We start from the raw sequence: 22,843 nt of genomic DNA, 5'->3' as shown, positions 1-22,843 counted from the left end.
TCTCTTTGTGTCACTTGCTGCCTGGGAGAAGAGACCAAAGCCACCTGGCTACAACCTGTAACTTACTCCTCAGAGCTTCAGAAGCAGGAGAAGTCTCAGGATGAGAAGCTGGCCTTGGTGAGAGGCTGTTCTCACTCGGGTGCACAGCATCCCCTGGGCTCGCTGCTGTTGTGGCAACCACAGCTGCAGCCCTGGAACTGGCACCACCAGCCCGTGTGGAGCTCGCCCACCAGACCTCCCACGTCCTCCCTGCTTCACCCAGTGCAGTTGGCACCTGGATGCCCTGTGCTTGTCCAGACACAGCTCTGCCTGTCACACCCAATTCGTTCTGAATCACACCGACAGGCTTGTGCTCACAGGCAGAACTCCCTGCAGGTCCTAGGCTTTAAATATTTCAAAAATAAATATCCACGAGTAATTTTGCATAAATGAGTAGTGCCAGTTGGTTCACGAGGGAGACCTTTCTTCCCTAGGCAAGTCTAGGAAGTGTTTTAAAATAAACACATCCACCAGTTACCAGAAAACTCTGCTATAAACTGACAACTGTTTCTAAGAGGTCGTTGCCAGTTCTTGCATCTGTCCCCAGGATAATCCAGGCTGGTTTGCTTTAATTCTCAAGACTACGTGGCTTTAAGTTGGAAGAAAACAAGCATGAACTCAGTGTGGCCACAGCCTGTAATCCTCAGACTTCACTTTTCTGCTGGCCAGGGGCTTGGAGAACTTAATAAATTTATGACTCTTCCACAGCATGTCAGTCTTAAGGAATCTGATTTAGAGGCTTATTCTCCAAAGGTTTGATGATTCATCACTTGTGATAGACAAGGAGAAATATGAAATATGGCCCATGTGTACTGCTGTAACTCCACTGACACTGGACATCTATCATCAACTACCATTGGTATTCTACTCCTACAGTATTTATATCCCATTATTGAATTCCTCACAATCTTTAAGTGTATTTCTCTTCCCAACAACTTTATGAGGACAGGAAGAACTGTCACAGTCAGGAAAGGGAACACAGAGGGTGTTCTGCTCTGGCCTTGCAAGCAAGACTGAGAAACTGAGCAGTTCCCTTCTCAAGCCATTGCCAGAACCCTGACCCAGTGCAGCCTGTTTGTTTGCTCATAAAAATTAATACCAAATGTCCCCCCCTTGGAGACATCTCAGCTGGCAAAATACAGTATTCAATGTGCTGGTCTGCAGGTTGGAGCTGAATTCATTTGGTAGCTCTGTGTTTTCTTACAAAGTGTTGTTCTTCTTATCTGCACCACAGCCTCAAATAACTGCTTTATGAATTCATCTGCAGCTGAGTTTATCCTTCAGAGCATCACACTTTATCTCAGGTCTTCATTTATATTCATCATTGGGGACGGAAGTAAAATTTAGCTTTAATTCAAAGGCTAATTTAGGTTTCAGTATATGATTAACATTCCACAATTACTACCATCAAAGTCAAGCATATGCATAAGTCTCTGCAGGACTGGGGCCAAAACATTTTCAAGTATCCACTTATTCAATACATTTTATATGAAGAATTATTCTTATCTATTATTTATGCAAGGGCCTTAACTAGGTAAATCTTAACACAGCTAGGCCTCTCTCTCCATATAATTACTCATCTTCTTACTTTTCATCTGGTTTCTGCTCTACCTTGTTATCTAATTCCTTGGGTATGAGCACAGTTCACTAACTGTAAATACAATTTACTCTCAGGAGCAGCAGGAATATTCAGCAATTTCCAAACCTAGGTTTTCAGGATAATGTGCAACAACTCCCAACAGGTAAGAACATCATATAATTTGGTAAAATTAACCATTAAAGAGTAATCAACACTAAGTTATAAAAAGCTCTGCTAAATTATACATTATTGCAACACATCCTGGTAAAATACGAATTTTCCATTAAATACCATCATTCAACTACAGCAAACAAAGTCCAGCTAGTCCACTCAGCCAAAGTGGAATCACCAAAACTTTAATACTATATTTCTGGCATGCAATATATACATAATTAAACAGTTCAAAAACATGTACAAGTGCAGTATGCATAATGTAAAGGCAGCCTTGCTGTGGATTGTGTCTATCAGGATGTTCACAGCACCAGTCATAACATTCGCTAGCAAGAAAAACAGTAATTGATTTTTGTTAATAGCACTAATGAGGCATAGCTGTGACAGCTTGTCCTGCCTTCCCACCAGCACGGCCTCCATTCCGTGCTTTTTCCCGGAATCAGGGGCCTGCACAACCTCCCAGCAGCAGGGCACGCTGGACCCCTTGACCAGCAGCTTTGTGAACACCAAGGTGAGGTCAGTGAGCACAAAAAAGCCCAGCAGCAGCAGGCAGTGGGCGAGCACCCAGGTGCAGAAGGGCAGGTTGGCCAGGCGGCGGGACACGGGCTCCGTGCACGCCTGGCACAGCTGCAGCAACACCGACAGCACCAGCACGGCCAGTGCCAGCCCACCGAGGGCTTCCAGCCAGCCCCTCACCGTGCTCCTGCGCTGCAGCAGCCACAGCCCCACCTGCACGCTCGCCAGGTAGATGGCCAGGTAGCCAAAGAGGGAGAGCAGCCCTTCCCGGTTGGCATCGAGGAAGCCGAGCCGGGAGCCCCTGCCGTCGCTCCCGTGCAGGATGAACGTCTTCAGAGAGGTAGTGCTGAGGAGGAGCTGGTAAAGCACGGCCACAGCTAGAGCCACCAGCCAAGCCTTATGTTTGGGGAATATGGCTAAAAGCAGAGATGCTGCAAGTCTCACCAGCGCCAAGGTAAAGAAGAAGTTCCAGTGCACCCCGTACTCTGAGGCGTGCTCGTGGTACTCGATGGATTTAACGCTCAGCAGCCGCCCAACGCCGAGGGAAATCAGCGGCCACACGGAAAACACCTGCCTGGCCAGGCTGGAGAATCTGGGCTGTGTCGTGTGAGCCTTCTGCCGAACCTCAGGGCAAACGAGAGCGTTTCCAAAGATGAAGGCTCCCACCCCCAAATCCATGGCTCCAGTGCCGTAGGTCTCGGCCTTGGCATATCGCCGGGGATACTGCGGGAAATCCACGGCCAAAATGCTGATGGATGTCAGCACGTTGACATAAACACGGAACACAGTTATTGCTGGAATGCACTCGGGCTCCAAGCATGCCTTCTGGAATTCTTTTACAATTTGCCCAAAGGGCACTCTGGCTTCCCGTTTTCTCTGGCTGTATATTTTGGAAAATATTCCGGCACAGAAGGCAGCGAGGATAACTGGTATGAAAAAGATGATTGGAGACAAGACAGTGCAGGAGATCAGGAGAGGAGACACCAGCACCAAGAAGTCTAGCAGCAGGCTGTACTTCCTCGAGCTTACGGGTTTTCCATGGCGCAGGTAGTACAGGATCAGGAGGAGCCCTCTGCAGAGCAGGCACAGCGGAGGCAGGGACAAACCTGCGGAAATTTCCAGCAAACTCGTTCCGTTCAGGTTGCTGATAAAAGCTTCTTTCAGCTGTTTCTGGGACATTCTTCTTCCTTCCTCTGAAAACACAAAACGTGAACTTGAGGTAGCTTTGTAGAAGGGGTCTCCGAACTCCTTAAAAATGAATCAGTTCAGGAAACCAACATTGATTTCAGAAGTTACTGAATTACTTTTCAATTTAGAGAACACAGAGCAGCACTGGAGCTGGAAGCCAAGGACAGGCACAGGCTTGAGGAAGCTCCAGCACTTTTCATCCTGCTGTGTTCCAACAAGATGCTCTGTACGTTTTTGAGGGAGATCTCTAAACATCAACTACTCCACTGAATATTCACAAGGTGAATAATCTTACTGCTCTGTAGAACACACTTTGCCATATCCTCTATGGCCCAAATGGCACAGATATGTAAAAACGTGGCCCTACAGAACTCTGAGCTGCCCGGTGAGTACAACCAGCAGCTGCAGCCCCCAGGAGCCTTTTTACGGCAGCAGAACCCCGCGGGATGGAAAAAGCGTGAATTAATCAGGGGTTCTGCTCAGCCGCGGGGCGGAGCGGGAGCTTACCGGGAGCGGGGGGACGGACGGCGCCGAGGGCACAGAGCGGCGGGGCCCGCGGCCGCCTGCCCCGCCCTCACGGCCCCGGGAGAAGCCGGGCTGCGGTGAAACCGGGCTGGGGTGAAGCAGGGCCGGGTTAAAGCCAGACCCGGTAAAGCGGGGCCGGGGGTAAAGCCCGGCCCGGGGTGAAGCCGGCCCGGGGTGAAGCCGGGCCCGGGGTGAAGCCGGGCTGGGGTGAAGCCGGCCCGGGGTGAAGCCGGGCCCGGTAAAGCCGGGCCCGGTAGAGCCGGCCCGGGGTGAAGCCGGCCCGGTAAAGCGGGGCTGGGGTGAAGCCGGCCCGGGGTGAAGCGGGGCTGGGGTAACGCCGGGCTGGGGTGAAGCGGGGCTGGGGTAAGGCCGGACCCGGTAGAGCCGGCCCGGGGTGAAGCCGGGCCCGGTAAAGCGGGGCCGGGGTGAAGCCGGCCCGGTAAAGCGGGGCTGGGGTGAAGCCGGCCCGGGGTGAAGCGGGGCTGGGGTAAGGCCGGACCCGGTAGAGCCGGCCCGGGGTGAAGCCGGGCCCGGTAAAGCGGGGCCGGGGTGAAGCCGGCCCGGTAAAGCGGGGCTGGGGTGAAGCCGGCCCGGGGTGAAGCGGGGCTGGGGTAAGGCCGGACCCGGTAGAGCCGGCCCGGGGTGAAGCCGGGCCCGGTAGAGCCGGGCCGCGTTCCCCGCCCGCACTTTCGCCGTTTCCGCAGCGCCCGAGCCCCGCCCCGGTTCCGCCTCCCCGGCCCCCGCCCGCCCCGCTCCGCTGCCGGCCCCGGCCCCGCTCCGGCCCCGCTGCCGCCCGCGGTAAGTCCCGAGCCGGCCCTGCCCTCCCGTCCTGCCCGGCACCGCCGCCGGGCCCGGCCCGCCTCAGCCCCGGCACCGCGCGGCCCTGAGGGGACACCGCGACCCTGCGGTCCCGCCCGGGAGCTGCCACGGCCCGCCTGTGTCCCCGGCGTGTCCCTCGTGTCCCCGGCGTGTCCCTCGTGTCCCCGGCGTGTCCCTCGTGTCCCCCGGGATCTGCGGGCACCGGCACAAAAGGCTCTGTCGGGAGAGCGGGATGGATCGGAGCGGGGTTTGGGGGTGGGAGCGCGCCCGGGACTCCGAACTGAGTCCAAGTGGTGTTTTCATGCCGGGTTAGGAAGGAAATTAGGGATGGAATAGGAATAACAATGGAATAAGAAGAGAAACTGAATAGGAACGGAATAGAATGGGGTTAGAATATAATAAAAACAATTAGAGTATAATAGAACAAAATTAGAATAGGATATAATAGAATTAGAATAGAAAATGAATGGAAGTAATGGCAGCTTCAGCTGCAGGAAGGACAGAATTCTTCCTGGCGGTGTGACTGGAACCTCAGCGTTTATCACAGAAATTCAAATGACTCACCTTGGGTTGCCTCCCAGAGATTTTCAGAGGAAACTGGAAGGGGACAACACAGACTTCTCTGAGTCACTCCCCTTCCCAAAGCTCTGGCTTCTCTGGGACTGTCAGACCCTCAGTTCTGCCCTGTTTCTCCAAACAGGAGGAATTTTACAAGTAGTTGCAGTTTCTTACCAATAAAACTTGCTTTATTAAAGAGAAACAAAGCATTTTATTCCTGATGAAAGGGAAGATACACGATTCCCTCCAAAAAAGCCTTTTTTTGCAGGGGCAGCAGCACATGGCAATCACTCTGGGTGGGATTTCCAGCTCCAGTGTTATCTGGGCTCCACTGGGATCACTAATTCTGCCTGAAGTCTTTGGGATTTGCTTGTGGCATGCTCTGGAGAATGACATGCCCTGAGTTATTTTTATCGTAATGCCTTTTTATTTTCTTTATTCAAGCATTCTCCAGTGTGATTTGGATGAAGTACCCTAAAGTAAAGGCCCTCTCCAGTGTTCCCGTCCACAGGCCTGGACAAGATGCCAAAGCAGGTAAAAAGAAAAGCAGGAATTGTGTGTGCTAATTAAATGTTACTGCCAGGAGAGAATTCTTGGCTTATTTCCATGCAGTCAAGATTAGGTAACTACTAAAGAATATTCACCCTGCTTCATGAATTGACTGGACCTATTTACTGTGGGTTTGAGCTGGGTTAGAGACACCAGACAGTGATTTGTGTTGTGCCCTGGGCTCTAACAGGGCAGGTGTTCATGCAGGCAGCAAGCACATCCTGAGGGCGTTTGTTCAGGAAGATGAGTGGACAGAGAGTTGGGATTTATTGTCAAACATTCTTTTACTTTTGGCTGAGCAGTCATCCTCTCAGCTGAAGCGATGCTGAGCAGGGCAGCAGAACCAGGCCCTTCCTCAGGCCTTGCAGTCTCACAGTGGGTTTGACTTGCCTGGTGGAACACAGAAAGGGGAATGGGCAGGAACTCCTCAGGTCCACGGAGTGTTTCCTAATTGTGGTGTCTGTTCTCTGACAGCAGCAAGCTGCTTAGTGCTCTTTCAGAGGAGAATAACAGAAATCACTTGGATGGCAGTGCTTTACTGCGTTGCTAAGCTTTTTTTTCCCCCCTTACTGTGTAAAATTCTGTGTCACTGGAAATGAAGTATTTATGCCGTCTGCAAAAGATGAAAATGCTCCTAAATGTGTACACTATTGTAGCTTTTTTTAATTTCTTTTTAGAAACATGATGAGTGGGGTTTGCAGTGCATTTCCCCTATATTAGTGGGCTCACCTCACATAGTGGGAATGCTGCTAACTAAATTTAGCATTTTCTGTACAAACGAGGTGTAGCTGTTCATTGGTTGGTACAGGTGAGCAGGGATAGTTTGGAGAACTTTCTGTCAAAGAGAAGGAGCTCAGAAGAGGAGTGTACAGAGTGCAGAAATCAGGACTGGCACCTTTTCCATTCCTAATTTTCCTCTTCTAGCCTCTCCTTTCCCCAGAAATGGCAAACAGGTCCTGGAATCTCTCTTCTGCCAGGTTTTCCATTACATACAACAAGTGTGTCCTTCCAAATAATGTTGTCAAGGACATGGGAGCCCAGAGGCTGAGATTTGAATATTTTAAGTGATTCAAAGGGGACAAAACTTCAGCTAAGGCAGGGCAGCTCTTCCCCCAGCACTGTTCCTGTGCCCTGGCTGTGATGTGTGCCCTCTGCAGCTTTCACCCTGAAAATGAGAGTCCCTGCTAGGAAAGCTGCATTTGTTTTGGCCTGCAGGGGCTTCCAGCTGTACCTGCAGCCAGCCCTTTCTGCTTCCCTGAGCCCAGGGCACTGCTTGGATTGAATGCATGACAGGCAGAGGCTTAGAAATGAGCCAGTTGCAAGAGCAAGGGGTGTGTGTGTGTGCAGAGCTGCAGTGTGAGCCCAAGGCCACGTTCTCTGAGTGCCTTTGCTCCCAGCCAGAACCCTTTTCTAACATCAGAGCAGGAGGGGCCAGCTGGGAGGAGGAGTAGCTCTCACATCCTGAGGTCTGGCTCCTGCTGAGACTGAAATTCAGTGACATGGAAGCAGCAGAAGAGCTAGAGCAGGGGAGGAGGTGAAAGTCTAGCTCTTCACCTTTCACTGGTGCTGATCTGACATCCCCTCCAGGAAAATGGCCAAAGGGAAGATTCTCTCATCCAGAATGACCTCAGTGAATCATTTGAAGAAGAAGTTAGAGCCTTCCTCGGTGATGAAGAGAAACTGCATCTTTTTGACGACCTCACGAAGGTGAATCCAGTGACAACCAGGACAGGTGAGCAGCCAGGGACTGTCTGCTGAGGAATCCCTTGCCTTGCTGGCCACTGACACGTGGCCACTGCATGCCTGCTCTCACTGCATTAACACCATGGACACAGGAGTTATGTATATGATATCAATTATATGACTATTAATTATATGTATAATTATGTATGTTACACCTACATCACTGTCTTGATCACCTTGTTCTCTATTGAACCTGATAGGAGCACACCTGAGACTCTTGTTACCAACAGGCACAGCAAGAGTCAAACACACTTTGCAAAAGATGCTGACAGAAGGTGTTGCTTTTCAGTTCTGAAATGTCTTCAAGCAAGATACAGAGTCAACCTGTTCTATACAAATGCTGGCTGCAGCCTGGTGGCTTTAAATCCTTTCCAGCCTTTCTCCTGCCTCTACTCACCTGAGCTCATGAGGGAGTACCACGTCGCACTTTGTCCTCAGGTAACCCTTGTGTTTGAGATCACTGTCCTTCTGCAGAGCCCAGGTGTCCAACTGCTCCAAATTCATCTGAGCAAAATGCTCCCACAGGATAAACCCCATTTCTAGTGTAACATTAGTTCTGTTAAAAGAGCAGTGCTGTTTTCAGGTGAATGTGAGATGACCCTTGCTATCCATTGCTGTTGAACTGTGTGGTTACTGTACTCTTAAATATAAATATTCTCTTTCACTGCCAGGATTTAAAACCTCACATCTTTGCAGTGGCTGAGCAAACCTACAGGAATGTCCAAAAGCAGATGGACCCTGTGAACCAGTCCATCATTGTGAGTGGAGAAAGTGGTGCTGGGAAGGTAAGGAAATGTTTTTCTATGACATTGCTCTCAAGTTTTGAGCTCTGCCTGTGATTTGTAGTGCAGCGTAGTGCAGTGAATGAGCAAAGATGAATTAAAAACCCCTCTGACACAGCACGTAGCCAATCTGCCCAGCACGACTCTCTTGAAATGTGTGTGAAGCATTAAGTGATTGCTGCAGTTAAACACACTCTGCTTAATATAGCAGCTCTTCAGGTGACATCTGTCATTTCTGGAGGGCTGGGTTTGAATCATTCAGCAGGAATTGCACCTGAGTTAATGCCTCAGCCTGGTCTGTCAGGGAGCTCTGTGAGTCTCACCAAACCCTCTGTAAAGACTTAGAGCAGTGGATTCAGCTCCTGCCCTGGCCCTCCTGTGATGGTCCATCCCTGCTCAGGACCATGCTGAGGAGGGTATTTTAAAGCCCAAGAACAAGGTGCTTTGCTGAATGGTAATGACTCAAAATCCATTCACATTCATTCCATCCCAAGGCAGTAGCTGTTAATTCTGGCTGAGCTTCCAGATGGTGACACCTCGATGGAAGTGCCATTCAGCAGAGCACCCCCACTGCAGCAGCACTGAAATGTGTGTCTGTGGCACAGAGTTTCCACTGAAGCAGAGCTCTGAACCTGACACAGTTCCTCTCTTTAGCCTCCCCTCACCTGCACACTGTGTTTCCAGAAGGCAGCTCTGCTCCACTGACATAAGTGATAACGTGTTAAAAACAAAGAGCTACTGGCAGATCTCTCTTTTGCAGACCTGGACCTCCCGCTGCCTCATGAAGTTCTATGCCTCTGTTGCTGCCTCAGTTATCTCCCCAAAAGGCAACGAAACTGTGGAAAGGATAGAGAAGAGAGTGCTGGATTCCAACCCTGTTATGGAAGCATTTGGTAAATGTGGCTTTTTTAGCAACAAAGTAAAGGAATGGCCACTGTGGGAATTTCCTTTGTTCCCACAGGAGTCTAAGCTATCTCTTGGTCCTCTCCTTAAAAACAAGCTCTTCAAATACTGGAGCTATTTACAGAGCACCCTAAATACCTGTATGTGCTGCATGGCAGAGTGGCACCACTCTGACTGTTCTGTGTCTGCCACTGGCAATTTCACAGGGAATGCCTGCACCCTGCGGAATAACAACAGCAGCAGGTTTGGGAAATACATCCAGCTCCAGCTGGACAGGTAAGAATTACTGTGTAAAACCTTACCTGTTGTCTTGTTCCTTTAAACCTTTATTATCTTGTTCTTTTAAAGCTTATTTCTGAAATCTGCCATAGCATATTTTTAGAGCGTATTTTGGTTTGCTGGCAGCTTAAACTGTTATTATTTTCCTTTTTTTTTTCCTATTTCTGCAAGCTCTTACCCTGATCTCTAAGACACAGCAATGGAAAAATAGAGATGTAGTTAAGAACTCTGAGTAAAATATGAACAAAACTGAAGGTGAACTGCAAAACATTCACAGTCAGTTGGTCTCAGAACAACACAACCCCTCTTGGATTCAGTGAAGAGGTTTTGTTGAAATCTTTGCTCTTTTTCCCTCTCCAGATTCCATCATCTGACTGGTGCTTCCATCCAGACTTTCCTTCTGGAGAAAACAAGAGTTGCCTATCAGGCCCCCAATGAAAGAAACTTCCATATTTTTTATCAGGTTTGCTTTCAATTAATTCTGCTGAGCATTTCTGACACACAGCAGGAATGGAATCACCAGATTTAGCACAGTTGCAACTTTTAATAATTACCAGTTTCCCTGTCTGCCAGGCTTCCAAATTAAATCATCCTCCCAGTATGTTATTCTTCACTGTCTGGGAGCTGTGTAAACACCAAAGGCAGAATTCAATTTTTACCTTGTTTTCTGTCTCCAGATCACAAAAGGTGCTACTGCAGAGGAGAGGCTGGAGTGGAACCTTCCAGAAGGGGCTGAGTACCGCTGGCTGCCAAATTCAGAAAGAAACTTAGATGGTAAAGATTAGCTTCACTAACTAATTAATCAATCCATTAATAATGGCTGGAACTTTAAAGGGAGGCAGGCAAAAATACATCCTGTTCCATCCCCTGGTCAGCCAACAGCAGATGTTTTGCAAAGCCACCTGCATTAATTGGATTCTTTCTAAGTTTCACTTGGCACTAGTAAGTCTTAAAGCTTAGAATCAGTCACCCGGCTTAAAACAGCTGGTTCTGGCCTGGCAAATTTGCATCTTTGTGGCTTTGTTTAGAAACTGTTTTTGTCTTTGCATGTGCTTCACCTGTCAGAAAAAAACAGTGGGTTGGTCCTCCAGCCTGTGTGTGGGATTTACCCAAACAGCATCCCTGTTCTTCCCCGCTCTCCACTGACCATTCCAGCTGGACTGGATGTGCTGAGATGTTCTGCTGGCCCCTGTTTGTGTGCTTGGCTTTTTCAAGAGCACTGTTTGGCTTTTCAGAGGACTGCTTCGAGGTGACCAGAGGGGCAATGTTCCACCTGGGCATCGGCCGTGCCACGCAGAGCAACATTTTCAAGGTCAGCCACGCAGCAGGGACAGCACGAGGCTGCTGAGGATGTTGGGAAGGTGTTCCCAGGGCGGGATTGCTGCTGGGATAAATCCCTGTCACTGTGCAGAGCTGCTGCTCCTCTCTGGAGGGCCCTCAGCTCCACATCAGGCTGCACAGCTGAAGGTTAGATCTGAGCCAAAAGTCTGCACCTCTGAATTTCAGTTTGCCTTCAGGAACTGCAGCATTAGGGAAACACTCACAAGTTTGGGATCTGTTGGCTGCCTTTTGTGCAGGGATGAGCAGGAGCTGGCCTGTTCCAGGCTAAAGGAAGGCTCAGGAGAGCCTGCCTTGGGGGGAGCTGTCCTGAAAAACTCCCTGATTGCATTCCAGGTGTTATCAGGCCTTCTGCACCTTGGGAACGTTCAATTCTCTACTCCAGTGGATGAATCCCAGCCTTGTGAGCTGGAAGACAAAACCAAAGGTGAGGCAACAACCATGCCATGCTCCAGAGCCTTGTTAGTTCAGTGCAGATGGCCAAGGGGAGGGGTTAGAGAAAAGAAAGAATAGAGAGAATTTTTTCCTTTATTTAGTTAGTTAATTTAGATTTACTTATTATATTTATTTCATTATTAACACTTCTTAAAATTTATTAAATCTACCAGATTTTCACTTGAGTAATTTTAACTATTATTACTTTTCATTAATTCCTTTTAACCACTAATAAGTCTAATTACGTTATTAATAACAATTTTGAAAATTAATAAATTCATTTAAATGGTATTGGATTTATTGCATTTTAAATTATTAAATCGAATTTGTTTAATTGAAATTAATTTAATTTCTTCATTTAATTCAGAAAGAATTCCTTATTAAAGAAAAGAATTCGAACAATAACTCTCCTGCTGATAGGAGGTAATCAAGGCCGTGAGCAACCCAAAATTTAGGTGTGTTTTTGTGCACAAACAAAAACCTACTGCTCCCCTGCCCTGAGAGATAATATCCTTCCTGACAGGTCAGGGCAACTGCAGCATTACCCAGTGATTTCAGGAGGATTATTGGCAGAACTGTGGCTCTTGTCTGTAATCTTACTCTGCCATCACAGGGCTGGCAGAAATCTGACCCGGAGGGAGAGCAGGGCTTTTCACATGAAAGCTTGGAAGTTTTCATGATAAAGACCAAAAGGCAGTGACAACAAATCTGTTAAATTGCAGCAGAAACAGAGGTTGTTCTGCATGCCTATAGGAGGCTTGTGGATCTGGATTTCCTTCAGAGCTAAAACTGCCCTGCATAGTGAAGGCTCCTGCTAAAATTTCATGTCCTCTGAATTCAAACTACTTAATATTAAAATAATTTTGACTACAGCTCAGCTGAGAAAGTTCTTAAATGCTTTGTCAGCAAATACTCATTCTTCTGCACTTCCTTTCTATCCCCAAATCCCTGCTTTTTTCCTGGTCATGACTTTTTGATTTGCCTGTCTGGATTTTGAAGTCCCCGCTCAAAAAAGGTGAAAAAGTAACAAAGACACACCTAGAGAGAAAAACAGCTTTTCCTGGTATTCCTTCATTTTAAAGAGAGGACCCAGAATTGAAGGGGTACTTTGCATCCAAATTAAGAGTCTGGTTTTGGAAAACTTAGTCCCAAGTTTGGGTAGGAAGATCCAAAATCCACATTTTTTTGGGGAGCTAATGGAAGTGGCATTTTTCCTACACAATCTCTAGACCTTCCTTACCTTCAGAGGTATGAACACACCAGGTAACCTTGCACTGTTTGTTCTCCTGAACAAGAGTTTGTGAAGACCACGGGGGATCTGCTCCAGATTCCCATTGAGGAACTCTTGGAATCTTTAAGGATTCGAACAATCACTGCTGGAAAACAGCAGCAAGTGTTCAAGAAGCCGTGCTCCAGAGCTGAGTGTGAGACCAGGAGGGACTGCCTGGCCAAAATCATCTATGCCAGGTAAGGATGGGCTAATCCAGGTGACTTTTGGGAGGGGAATGGGGAGGCCAGAGGGATTTACTTGCTGCTGTTTCATGGCAGCACGTCAGAAATTCCTCTTCCTTCCAAGTGACACTGATGGAAACAGCAGTAAAAGAAACAATTCTGATTATTGCAAGCTAGCAGCTTCCAGCTAATCCCATTGTTGCTGTCTGCAGGTTGTTTGAGTGGCTGGTTTTGGTCATAAATGAAAACATCTACACAGATCCCTCAGTGTGGACCAGCTTCATAGGTATGGATATCCCACCCTGGTTTAACTCAGGGGCCAGCAGCCCTCCAAGCTGCTCCTAAACTAAAGCTCCCTGTCCTCCCACATTCTTCCAGGTTTGTTGGATGTTTATGGGTTTGAAGCCTTCCCTGAAAACAACTTGGAGCAGCTCTGCATTAATTATGCCAATGAGAAACTGCAGCAGCACTTTGTAGCTCACTACCTGAAGGCACAGCAGGTAATACCCCAAACTGAGGATCAAATCTTCCACATCTGATTTAAACCAGCATCTTTTTGTCACTTTAATTGCATTGCTGTGCCCATGGTCAGGTGGAACCTTCAGTCAGTAATGCCACAGAAGGCAGTGGGAGGGAGCAGTGGTTTTGTAAAGAGGGGAGTGTGGCGCAGTTGGAATGACACAGCTTTGTCCCTTGGGGACTGGAAATCTGTTCCCAGCCCCACTGGATCTCTGCCTGTCAGACTGTTTGCTTTTCCTCAAAGAGCTGAACACTTGAGGCTAAATTCTTGGGGTAAGTGCAGCCTGAATTGAGATTCTCTTGGAAGTTTCTGCTTACAGCCATGAAGCATAAAGTCCCTAAAGAGCGAAGTTTCTCGGCTGAGCTTGGTGTGAAGGCAGAGCCCACCAGAACCTGTCACCCACACCTGAGCTCGTAGGACCTGTGGAGGCCTCCTGCCACAGGGGCACAGCTCCCTGAACCCTAGCCATGCTGGTGCCTTTAAAACAAGCCCCAGTGTGCTCCAGCTTTTATCCTTGAACAAGGAGGGACACAAATGCTGTTGTTTCACAGCAGAGAAGGTTTTTTTTCCACCGTGCAGTCCCTCACTGGTCACACACTGCTAATTCCAGCTCTCATCTGAGTGCCCTGCAAGGTGCAGAGTCCCTGCCAGGGCTGCTGCTCTGCCCCTCCCCACTGCAGATCCATTACCAAAATGCTCTTTGCCATTAACTGGAATCAGGGAAATTCTTTTCTTTATGGCAGCAGCGTGCTGGCACCTCCTGCCTCACAGCAGGGTTTTGTCAATTTATTCAGGAGTTAAGTATTTCTTTGACTGCCATTTGTGCTTTGCTATTGCCAGGCTGCTTTCCCTGCCTGCCCTGGTCAGCATGCCAGGGGTTAATGGTCAGGGAAGATGGAAAGCAAGTTCAAGCACACAATTGCTTTGCTTGAAATGGCTCCGTGACCTCTGTTTATAGCACCCCTCCCACTCACTGCCTGCCCTCTTACCTCTGGATCTGGCTGTCCCCCAAACCACTTAAATGCCATTAGTGGCTGTGCTGAGCAAGCTTTTGGCAGGAGGCTTTTCAAATAACTGCCCAGAGCTTGTGCTTGTTAAACACTGCTGACAGTCTGTCCTGTAATTCAGCATAAATATTGTACCAATTATTCCAACCAGTATCTGCCTGCACTTCCTTTCCGATCAGGCTTTGCTTCAAATGGAGCTCAGTCAGTAAAGCCTGGCACACAAAGGTTGGGCTGGGGCAGTGTCCCAGTCCAAGGAAGGAGTTCTGCTTGTTCCTTGTCCTTCAGGGAAAATCTCAGCACAGCCAGGAGAGGCTTTGTGTGACTGTGGCCTTTGTTTGCTCTCTAAAGCAGCCTTGCAGCACACGCTGATAAATCCATGGGGTTCCCAAATCCTCTGATAAATTGTTCCAGCAGGTTCTGATCCACACCCAAAAGCTACCTGGGATACAATATCCTCACGTGGGTTGTTTTATTTCTCAAGTTTGGTGTTGATCTGGAGCTGAGCTGGGATTAACTCCTCAAGCAGGACCTGGATGAGCTGCCCAAGGCACAGAGTCCTGAGCTCTGGTGCCCTCTGCTGCAGAATAACCCCTTCCCTCTTCCTTCAGGAAGAATATGCAGCTGAAGGCCTGCAGTGGTCATTCATAAACTACCAGGATAACCAGAACTGCCTTGACCTGATAGAGGGAAATCCTCTCAGCATTTTTTCCTTGCTGAATGAGGTAAGTGTGATCATTTCTTGGGCCCGGTTTCCTGCCTTTGTCCCATGCCACCACAGAAAACACAAACAGTAAACTAATAGAAAACCTGTCAGCTATAAAATTTCTGCAGGGCTTCAGCTTCACAAAATCATGCCACTGCTTCCTCCTGCTCTGAGTTGTCTTTTTCCCTCTGGTCCTGGATGTTCTGATTCAAACATGAAGCCTCAATTACTTCTTTCCCCTCCTCTTCCTTCCCAATATTTCAGGCCTTGCATACTCAAAGCAGCTCTAAAGGTAAAATTGCTACGATTTGAATTTTAAACGTTGTAGCTTTTAGAGTCAGTTCTTTGGGACAAGTAAGAGATGCTGCAATTGTGTGTCCTTTGCAGGAGTGTCGTCTGAACAGAGCCTCCAACACTGACCTGTTCCAGACCAGGATTGAGAAAGCCTTGTCCAGTAATCAGTGTTTAAGTCGAGATAAGTTTAGTAAGAAGCCCAACTTTATCATTTCACATTATGCTGGCAAAGTCTGCTACCAGCTGGCAGCAATGGTGGAGAAAAATAAGGTAGGTGCTTGCAGAAAGAGCTGTTTAAAAAATCTTAAAAAGTATCTTACAGACCTAAAGTGATTTAAGTCAAACAGATATATTCAGTGCTGGGTACTGGATATAACTTGCTGCAAATAAATCCTTCAGGCCATGTAAAACTGGGTGATGTCCTTGGTGTGATTCTCTGAACCACCACTGCATGAGCAGATGCTTTGTTACACCTTGAACCATCACCAAATCGGAGCTTCTTCCATCCTTGGGGGATGCAGAATTGTTAATGGCATCAGGGCATTTTTATAACTACAAATACAGCACTTGATTCCCAAAAAAAAAAAAATCAGATACATTTATGAGAAACAAGAGCATGGGCTTAACTGCTGAAAGTGCTCAAAGTACTCAAATTTTGGCCATCAGGAAATAACTGAAATGTGAAATAGTCTGCAGAGAGCAGGGTCCCTTCTCAGCTCTGACATCCCCAGCAATTATAATTATGGCAAGTGCTGTTATTTATTTAGCAATAAAACGCCATCTCTTAATTCAAAGGAATATTTCTAATGTCTGCTGCAGTCTGTCCTTCAGGGATTAAACCAGTCCTGAGAGCTGGAGCTCACTTAGGCTGTGTAACAAGAGCAGTGATGGGAGCAGTTGTACATTTGACTGGACTTGCTGAATGTTCAGCCAAATATTGTTTTCTATTCCTAAATCTGACTGTGAATGAACGCACATCCTCAGATTTGAAACTGCAGCTGTGGTCACATCAAATTTGGCATCAGAAATACTGTTCTACCTCTCTGTGTGGAATTCTTAGTTATTTTCAGAGCTGCAAGTGCCTGCCAGGTCCAGATACTGACAGGTCATGTCTGTTTGCAGGATGCTGTTCCACCAGAGCTGGTCCACGTTTTGCAGAACTCAAAGGACCCTTTGCTTCAAAAATTATTTCCTGTGACAGAAAAGAACCAAAATAACACCAAAACCCAGAACAGAGCAGCTGTTGTTACAGTGGTGTCCAAGTTCAAGGTACATCCTATTTCTGCTGTAATTTTGGAAATTTTCTGGATTTATCATCAACAATTTGATGAAATGCATCCACAGAGTAGATTTTTTGCTCAAGCTGTCCTGCAGAAGTGCTCTAACACTGAGTCTGTAAAGCCATCCTTACCAAGAGCAGCTTCCTGGGCTGGATGGGAGATCCCTGAGGAGGAGGAGCCCTGATGAGCCCTGTGTTTGTTCCTGCAGAGCTCCCTGGAACATCTGATGGAGATTTTGAGCACAACCACACCCCACTACATCCGCTGCATCAAGCCCAACGCTGACTGCAAGGCCATGACTTTCAGGAGAGAAGAGGTAACTCTTCCAAAGCCTTTCCACTGGGTTTCTCAGGATCTTGAGTCACTTGCAAAGCTCTTTCCACAGCACATTTTGAAACAGCTCTTTCTCCTGTGAGATAAGCACCCTTTCAGAGTCACTGAGGTGCTTGTCCAAAACAGCTCCTAAGCACAGCAGCTCTTCCAGCTGCACCTTGCTTGTTGCTGGGGTGATTTGGGGTGCAGCCCTTCAGACAGGTGGAGGTGATCTGAGCAGCCCTGGGCACACAAATACCTTCAAAACAAAACTCTGCTCACTCCTGCAGTCCAGGAAGCTGAGAAGCTTTGGGAGCAGAGCAGCAGATGCTAAAGCTGTAACTAGAGAACCTCATCTGATGGGCAATCAGGCTTTAAACACCCGTGGAATCTGCTGAGCATGGACATACCAACACTGAGCCTGGAAATACCAACGCTGGCTTTTCACAGCCTGCTGGCTGTGGATGCCCAGCACAGGGCACACCAGGAGCAGCTTCCACAAAAGTCAGCTTTGCTAAACCAATCTCAATTTGTGCCTCAGGTTCTCAGCCAGCTCCAGGCCTGTGGAATAGTGGAAGCCATCACCATCAGTGCAGCAGGTTTCCCAGTCAGGTAAGTCCAGCTTCTTCAGCAGAATCCATTTCTATAGCAATTAGTGGCATGTAGTTATTCAGAAGAGCTTATAAGCAGGAAACCCAAATATTTTGCACCATCAGCATATCCAAGCACAATTCCTGCCCTGGCTTTGCTACTGTTACTGGGAAATTTTAATTTCTTCACAAGTTCTGTACTTTCTGGCCTGTTTGACCATTTAGACATCAGTCTGTTTGCATCCCCTGCACTGGATCCACAAAGCCATTCTGGAATTTTCCCCCTTCAGAGGATGAGTTATTTACAGCAAAAATGATCAGTTATTTACAGTAACGGGTATTGACTGGAATCCACTGCACATTTGTCTCCCAGGATCCCTTTCCAAAGTTTCACTGAGCGCTATGAACTACTGAGAAAATCCTGGGGCCCCAGTAAAAAAAGAGTGTGGGACAAAAGCAGCTCTCATCCTGCTGAGAAAAAAGGTAAGTTTCTTCAGGTAATCCCCCTGCCATCAAGTAAAACTGTCACTGCACCCATTTGGTATCACACAGATCAGGTAATTACTGTATTCACCACTATTCTCAAAATACTTCTTTAACCCACCACCAGCCTGTGTTTCTAATTTGCTTTACACTTAAAACCTTACCCCTCACTGCTGGTTTTGTGTGTTCCTCCTGGGTGGAACAATCACAGTTATGGTGGTGGCTGGGGTTCCCCTCACCCAATATAATTTGATTTAGAGTTGATTCTTCAGTAAGCTTGAAAACCACTTACCCTTTGCTTTATCTTCCTTCTCCTTCCTTTCTTTCCCCCCACCCTTGTTTCCTTGCTGAATCACTGACCTTCCAGCTTACCTGGACTCTGCTGCTTCTTCCACCTTTTGCAAACTTCTCTTTTTCTAAGCAAGAGTGAGGATGGACTTTAACAAACACAATCCAGCCCACAGGTAATGCCTTTGCTATGAACTCCTAAAGGAGGAGCTCATCAGGTGGTTACATTTAATACTGAAGGTTACTGCAGCCCCTTTCTGTGCCCCAAATGAATCCCCTCTTCACCCAGTGGGTCAGTTCAATAAGCGGCAGCTGTGGGAAGCAGGACCAGCTTGTTCAGATGAGTAAAATTGGTGGAAATCTGTTCACCCTGTGGAAATGGGGTGAAGTAAGGAAGTGCAGGCTGGAAAATTACTTACACACTGGATCTTTCCCCCTCAATTGCAAACCCATTAACTGCAAAGCCTCTTTGTGATGGCTTTTTAGTCCTTTTTATCTTGAGGGGGTAATAAGCTGTAAACAAAGCAAAACAATTGCCCAAACACGAGGATAAGCTTTGGTTCCCTTATCAGCCCAGCCCCATGAACACCATCAGAGCCACCAGATGTCTTCCTGTAGGCAAGAATTGCTTCTATTTGTTTTCAGGACCTTAAAATGCTCTCATCTCCTTAGAAATATTTATAGCAGAAAAGCAAACAGTATCCAGGATGGAATGATGCATCCAGCCCTGTGCATGCAGGAACTCCTTCAACAATCTCTTGTTCCAGGTCTGAATTAAGTCTGTCTCTATTTCCAAAGAGATTCATCTGGCTGACCTGTTTGTGATGTAAAAATTGTGCACTGTGTCCCAGAAATGGCTTTAATAACCTGTAATTGCTGCCATAAATTCCTGCTCAGTACAGGACCCCATAGCTGCTCCCAGTGTCCTCTGAGAGCTGTACAATTGTGTGGAATTTGTTTCCCCTTCCTGTACTTTTCGGTACATTAAGGCTACAATTCCCTGCCTTCTGTTCTTTGCTCCCACAGCTTTGAGTTTTGAGTGTTTAATGTGATTTTCTTAGCTGCTCAGTCTGCTCTTAATGGCATTGCTGCTGCTTTCTCGTGCTTCCATGTGGGATGGGAGAACACCTGAGCCCTCCCTGTTTCAGTCTAGATCTACCCCAGATGACAATTTTACCTGTGGAGAACAGAGGTGATAACAGATGAGAGGGCAGCACCCAGCCACAGCCCAGTTAAAACACCCCACACTGGTTTTCTGCTTGCTGGCACCTGGTGGAATCTGTGCCGTCACATTTTAGCCTTAAACACAGCAAGATCAAGTGCTCTCAGCCATCTCCTCCTCCCCTCTTGCTACAGCTGTTTCCCCTCTAAATGGCCAAGAAATCTCAGTGCAAAGACAATGCCCTGGCCCCCTTTTCCAGATTTTGTGGTGCCTTCTCCTCAGTGTTTCGCTTCCAGGTGAGACTCCAGTGGCGGGTGATGACAAAGCACCATGTGCTGCTGTTCTGGAGATCCTTCAGGATGCTGTTGGGGGACAAACCCCTGCTCAGGAAGCAGGGAATGGAGCAGGAGTCCCCTCGGTCTACTGTGGCAAAACCAAAGTGTTCCTGGCCAATTCCCTGGTAAGTGCTGTTCCTTGGCTGATGCCTCTGAGTGCTCCTGCCTCAGGGCCATTCTGGCACAGACAGAGGCAAAACTCCTGCCAAGCCAGTGTGACCAGAACTGGGCATTTTCCATCCAGTTATTAAACTCAATCAAGCACCCATCAGAATCCAGCTCTGCAAAGCACTTTGTGTAATGTTGGACAAGGAGCTGCACTTGTGTCAGAATTCCAGTAAAGATGGCAGCTTTCCTTAGCTCCACATGACAGATCTGGCTGCTCCAACAGGCCTTGGGAAAGAGAGGAAGGAGTCACAGGCACTTCTGCCAAGCTTGCAGGATGCAGCCCTAGAAGCAGCCCCTTCAGTGGAGCTGGGTCCTGCTGCTGGGACTTTGGGAGGCTCCACTTTCCTCCCCCAAGAACTTCCATTTTCATTTCCATGTTACCTGAAAGGCACCAATGAAGTGCTGTCACTTCCCAAGCCTAATCCAGCAGTCATGGGACACTGGAATGAGGCTGTGGTCCCCTGGCAAACACCAAGAGGCTCTAAAAGAGGGAAGAGTTGTGAGCACAAGTCCATCCCTAATCCAGGCTCCTGTTCCCCACTGCAGCTGGAGCTCCTGGAAGCCAGGAGAGCAGAGGTGTTAAATGAGAAGGCATTTTGCATCCAGTGCTGCTGGAGAAGATTCAAAGAGAAGAAGACAGCAAAGGAGAAACGCTCTGCAACTCTCATCCAAGCAGGTGACCTGTGGGGTGGGGATGGAGTAACAGGGCAAGGGACATTTCCAGTCACTCTGGGGGATTACAGTGGCACGAGTGGCTGAGTGCCATCTCTCCCAGAGCGTGCAAGAGCTGCTGAGGTTCTCTGCACTCAGGTTTCTCTCATTCAACCCTCAGCTGTTCGTTCCTGGCTGGCCAAGAGTCGCTTCCAGAGGCTGCGCAGGGCTGCCTGTGTCATCCAGCGGGGCTGGAGGAGGTGGAAGGTGAGTATGGGGGGACAGGACAGCACTGAAAAGGAGCCTGAGGCTTCATAGGGTCTGAGAAAGAGTAATAACTCTGAGAACTACAAACCCAGTGCTCCAGAAAACCCTTCTCCAGCTGAAGAGCAGATGCCAGTCCTGTACAGCTGCTTCTGGCTCATCTGCAGAACAAACTCATTCCTTACCTGCATGGAAATTGGGGTGTGCTGTCCTTCCAGCCTCCCTCTTTGACAGACTCAGTTTTGCAGTCCCAAGTTGTGCCCAGGACATTTGACAATACTGTTGTTGTGTCTTTCCCAGGCAACAGCGGCCGCGCTGGCAGCAGCGGAGCTGGACGAGGGGGAAGGAGAGGAGTTCCCAGCCCCTGGAGCTGCCCTGGCCAAAGCTCCCTGTTCCCTGGACACAGCGTGGCCCCTGCAGGCAGCTGTGCAGCTCTGGCCCCTGGGCCTGGTGCTGGCTGCTGCCCCTGGCAGTGCCACGGGCCCGCGGCGGGCGCTGGCGCTGCTGGGCTGCCTCAGGGGGCTGCAGGAGAGCCCCAGGGGACAGCTGGGCTGTGGCATCGCCTCCATCAGAGCCCTCCCACAGGTACCCACCCCTCCCTCCTGTCTGCAGCTTGGCAACAGCCTGGGATAGCATTTCCCACTGGCTGGCACTGCCCTCCCTCAGAAACTGCACCTAAAAATCACCCTCGGGTCCGGGGGGGCGGAACATTCTTGTGTTTGCAGCAGCTGTGGCAGTTCCTGCACACAGAATTTGATGCAAACACAAAAACTGTGCCAGGTGCAGTGCTGAGCACTCCAGCCTCCAGAGTCTGAGCTGATCTCAGTCCAGTTCACAGTATCTGTAGTGACCATTTCTCCTAAATCCATGTGTGGGGACTCCTCTGGAGGAGTTCCTCTCTCCTCATCCACCAGTGCTTCACGCACTCCAGAACTAAATGCGAGTAACAAAGTCAGCTGCACACCTGGCTGAACACTGTCCCCCTCTTGTCCCTGCAGGGCTCTGTCAAGTTCCACTGCAGGAGGTCCCCCCTGCACTTTGCCAACGTCAGCCCCCACACGGAGGCGTTCTCCATCACGGGACTCAACCAGATCCTGCTGGACAGACAGGAACTCCTGCCCACATAGCTCTGCCCCTGCCCTTGGCCTCCAGGAGGGCTCCCTGCAAGCTGCTGCTTCCAAATCACTCAACGTCCACTTGTGCTGCTACCTCAGAGCTTCCACAGCGCTGCCCTGTACCTACACGGTGAGGGAATGGGACACACCTCATAAAACACGTTATAACGACATTTTAATACCATGAAATTACATTCTCTGTGTGTGGGGGCAGCTCCTGCTCCCCCCACCTTACAGGAAATACCAACACTACGGGAACAAATCAATCCCAACAGATCAGGGGCTTGAAGCAATGAACACTTGAACTGAACGCTGCTGGCACTGCCTGCACCAGCCAGAGCGAGCAAATAATGCAAATAAATCTTCTGATTCCTGCTGGCTTCTCAGAGCTGCAGCCGTCCTGACCGACCACGAGTGTCCCCAGGGGGGCAGGAGCAGCCAGCTGCAGCCCTAGGGGCAGATGTCTCAGGGAAAAGCAAGGCTGGGCTCTTGCTTTTATCTACAGAACCAAAATTTATGAGCTCTCACAGCTGCCAGGTGTCTGCAGAGCTCCCCAGACAGCACCACCCTGCCCAGGGCTCACCAGGGCTGCTCTGAACCCTCCCTTTGCTGCTTGTGGATCTTCAAAATGTTCAGCTGCTCTGTGTATGTCATTTAAAATAAACTGCTCGATGCCTTGTCAAAGTGTCTGACCCTTCCCAACAACCTTTAGTGAACAAAAACACTTCACAGTACCTGTGGATTAAAAGAAATGTAAATATATTTAATATTGTCACTGTGAAACAACATTTCCTG

The 22,843-nt window shown here is 48.5% G+C and overlaps 2 protein-coding genes and 1 long non-coding RNA gene across 6 annotated transcripts; 1 reads left to right on the top strand and 2 right to left on the bottom strand.

Annotated features, from left to right (window-relative positions):
* Positions 1 to 1,953: 1,953 nt before the first annotated feature.
* PIGW (phosphatidylinositol glycan anchor biosynthesis class W) lies at positions 1,954 to 3,484 on the bottom strand. Its single transcript, XM_068210697.1, has one exon. The coding sequence runs from the start codon at positions 3,482 to 3,484 to the stop codon at positions 1,964 to 1,966; it is 1,521 nt and encodes a 506-aa protein (XP_068066798.1). The 3' UTR covers positions 1,954 to 1,963.
* A 258-nt stretch (positions 3,485 to 3,742) lies between these two features.
* Positions 3,743 to 22,830, top strand: MYO19 (myosin XIX). Of its 4 annotated transcripts, none has more exons than XM_068210689.1 (25): positions 3,743 to 3,878; positions 5,840 to 5,929; positions 7,532 to 7,676; positions 7,977 to 8,125; positions 8,359 to 8,472; positions 9,230 to 9,362; positions 9,579 to 9,648; positions 10,012 to 10,114; positions 10,329 to 10,425; positions 10,887 to 10,963; positions 11,326 to 11,416; positions 12,720 to 12,891; positions 13,089 to 13,162; positions 13,255 to 13,376; positions 15,012 to 15,125; positions 15,494 to 15,670; positions 16,523 to 16,669; positions 16,889 to 16,996; positions 17,534 to 17,604; positions 17,956 to 18,065; positions 19,812 to 19,975; positions 20,565 to 20,694; positions 20,851 to 20,936; positions 21,234 to 21,518; positions 21,932 to 22,830. In XM_068210689.1, exons 2-25 carry the CDS (start codon positions 5,918 to 5,920, stop codon positions 22,058 to 22,060), a joined length of 2,880 nt encoding a protein of 959 aa, XP_068066790.1. In that variant the 5' UTR covers positions 3,743 to 3,878; positions 5,840 to 5,917; the 3' UTR covers positions 22,061 to 22,830. The 4 variants fall into 4 exon arrangements, 3 of the variants coding, with proteins under 3 accessions (XP_068066790.1, XP_068066789.1, XP_068066791.1); XM_068210688.1 differs by lacking the exon at positions 3,743 to 3,878 and adding an exon at positions 4,742 to 4,816; XR_011005496.1 differs by lacking the exons at positions 3,743 to 3,878; positions 19,812 to 19,975; positions 21,234 to 21,518; positions 21,932 to 22,830 and adding an exon at positions 4,743 to 4,816.
* LOC137485910 (uncharacterized) lies at positions 9,813 to 11,660 on the bottom strand. Its single transcript, XR_011005497.1, has 2 exons — positions 10,311 to 11,660; positions 9,813 to 10,051 (listed from the first exon to the last, which is right to left on the bottom strand). It is a non-coding gene; the product is annotated as an uncharacterized lncRNA (long non-coding RNA).
* Positions 22,831 to 22,843: the final 13 nt, after the last annotated feature.

The sequence above is a fragment of the Anomalospiza imberbis genome, chromosome 20 (assembly GCF_031753505.1).
Source record: "Anomalospiza imberbis isolate Cuckoo-Finch-1a 21T00152 chromosome 20, ASM3175350v1, whole genome shotgun sequence".
In the NCBI taxonomy this organism is placed as follows: domain Eukaryota; kingdom Metazoa; phylum Chordata; class Aves; order Passeriformes; family Viduidae; genus Anomalospiza; species Anomalospiza imberbis.
This window is presented reverse-complemented; position numbering and strand designations above follow the sequence as displayed.

Excerpts from the sequence above, each read along its gene's own strand:
- PIGW (XM_068210697.1), bottom strand. The coding sequence starts at position 3,484 with ATGTCCCAGAAACAGCTGAAAGAAGCTTTTATCAGCAACCTGAACGGA.
- MYO19 (XM_068210689.1), top strand. Across the intron at positions 7,677-7,976 it reads TCCAGTGACAACCAGGACAG|TTCTGAAATGTCTTCAAGCA; the intron begins GTGAGCAGCCAG and ends GTTGCTTTTCAG. Across the intron at positions 19,976-20,564 it reads TGTTCCTGGCCAATTCCCTG|CTGGAGCTCCTGGAAGCCAG; the intron begins GTAAGTGCTGTT and ends TCCCCACTGCAG.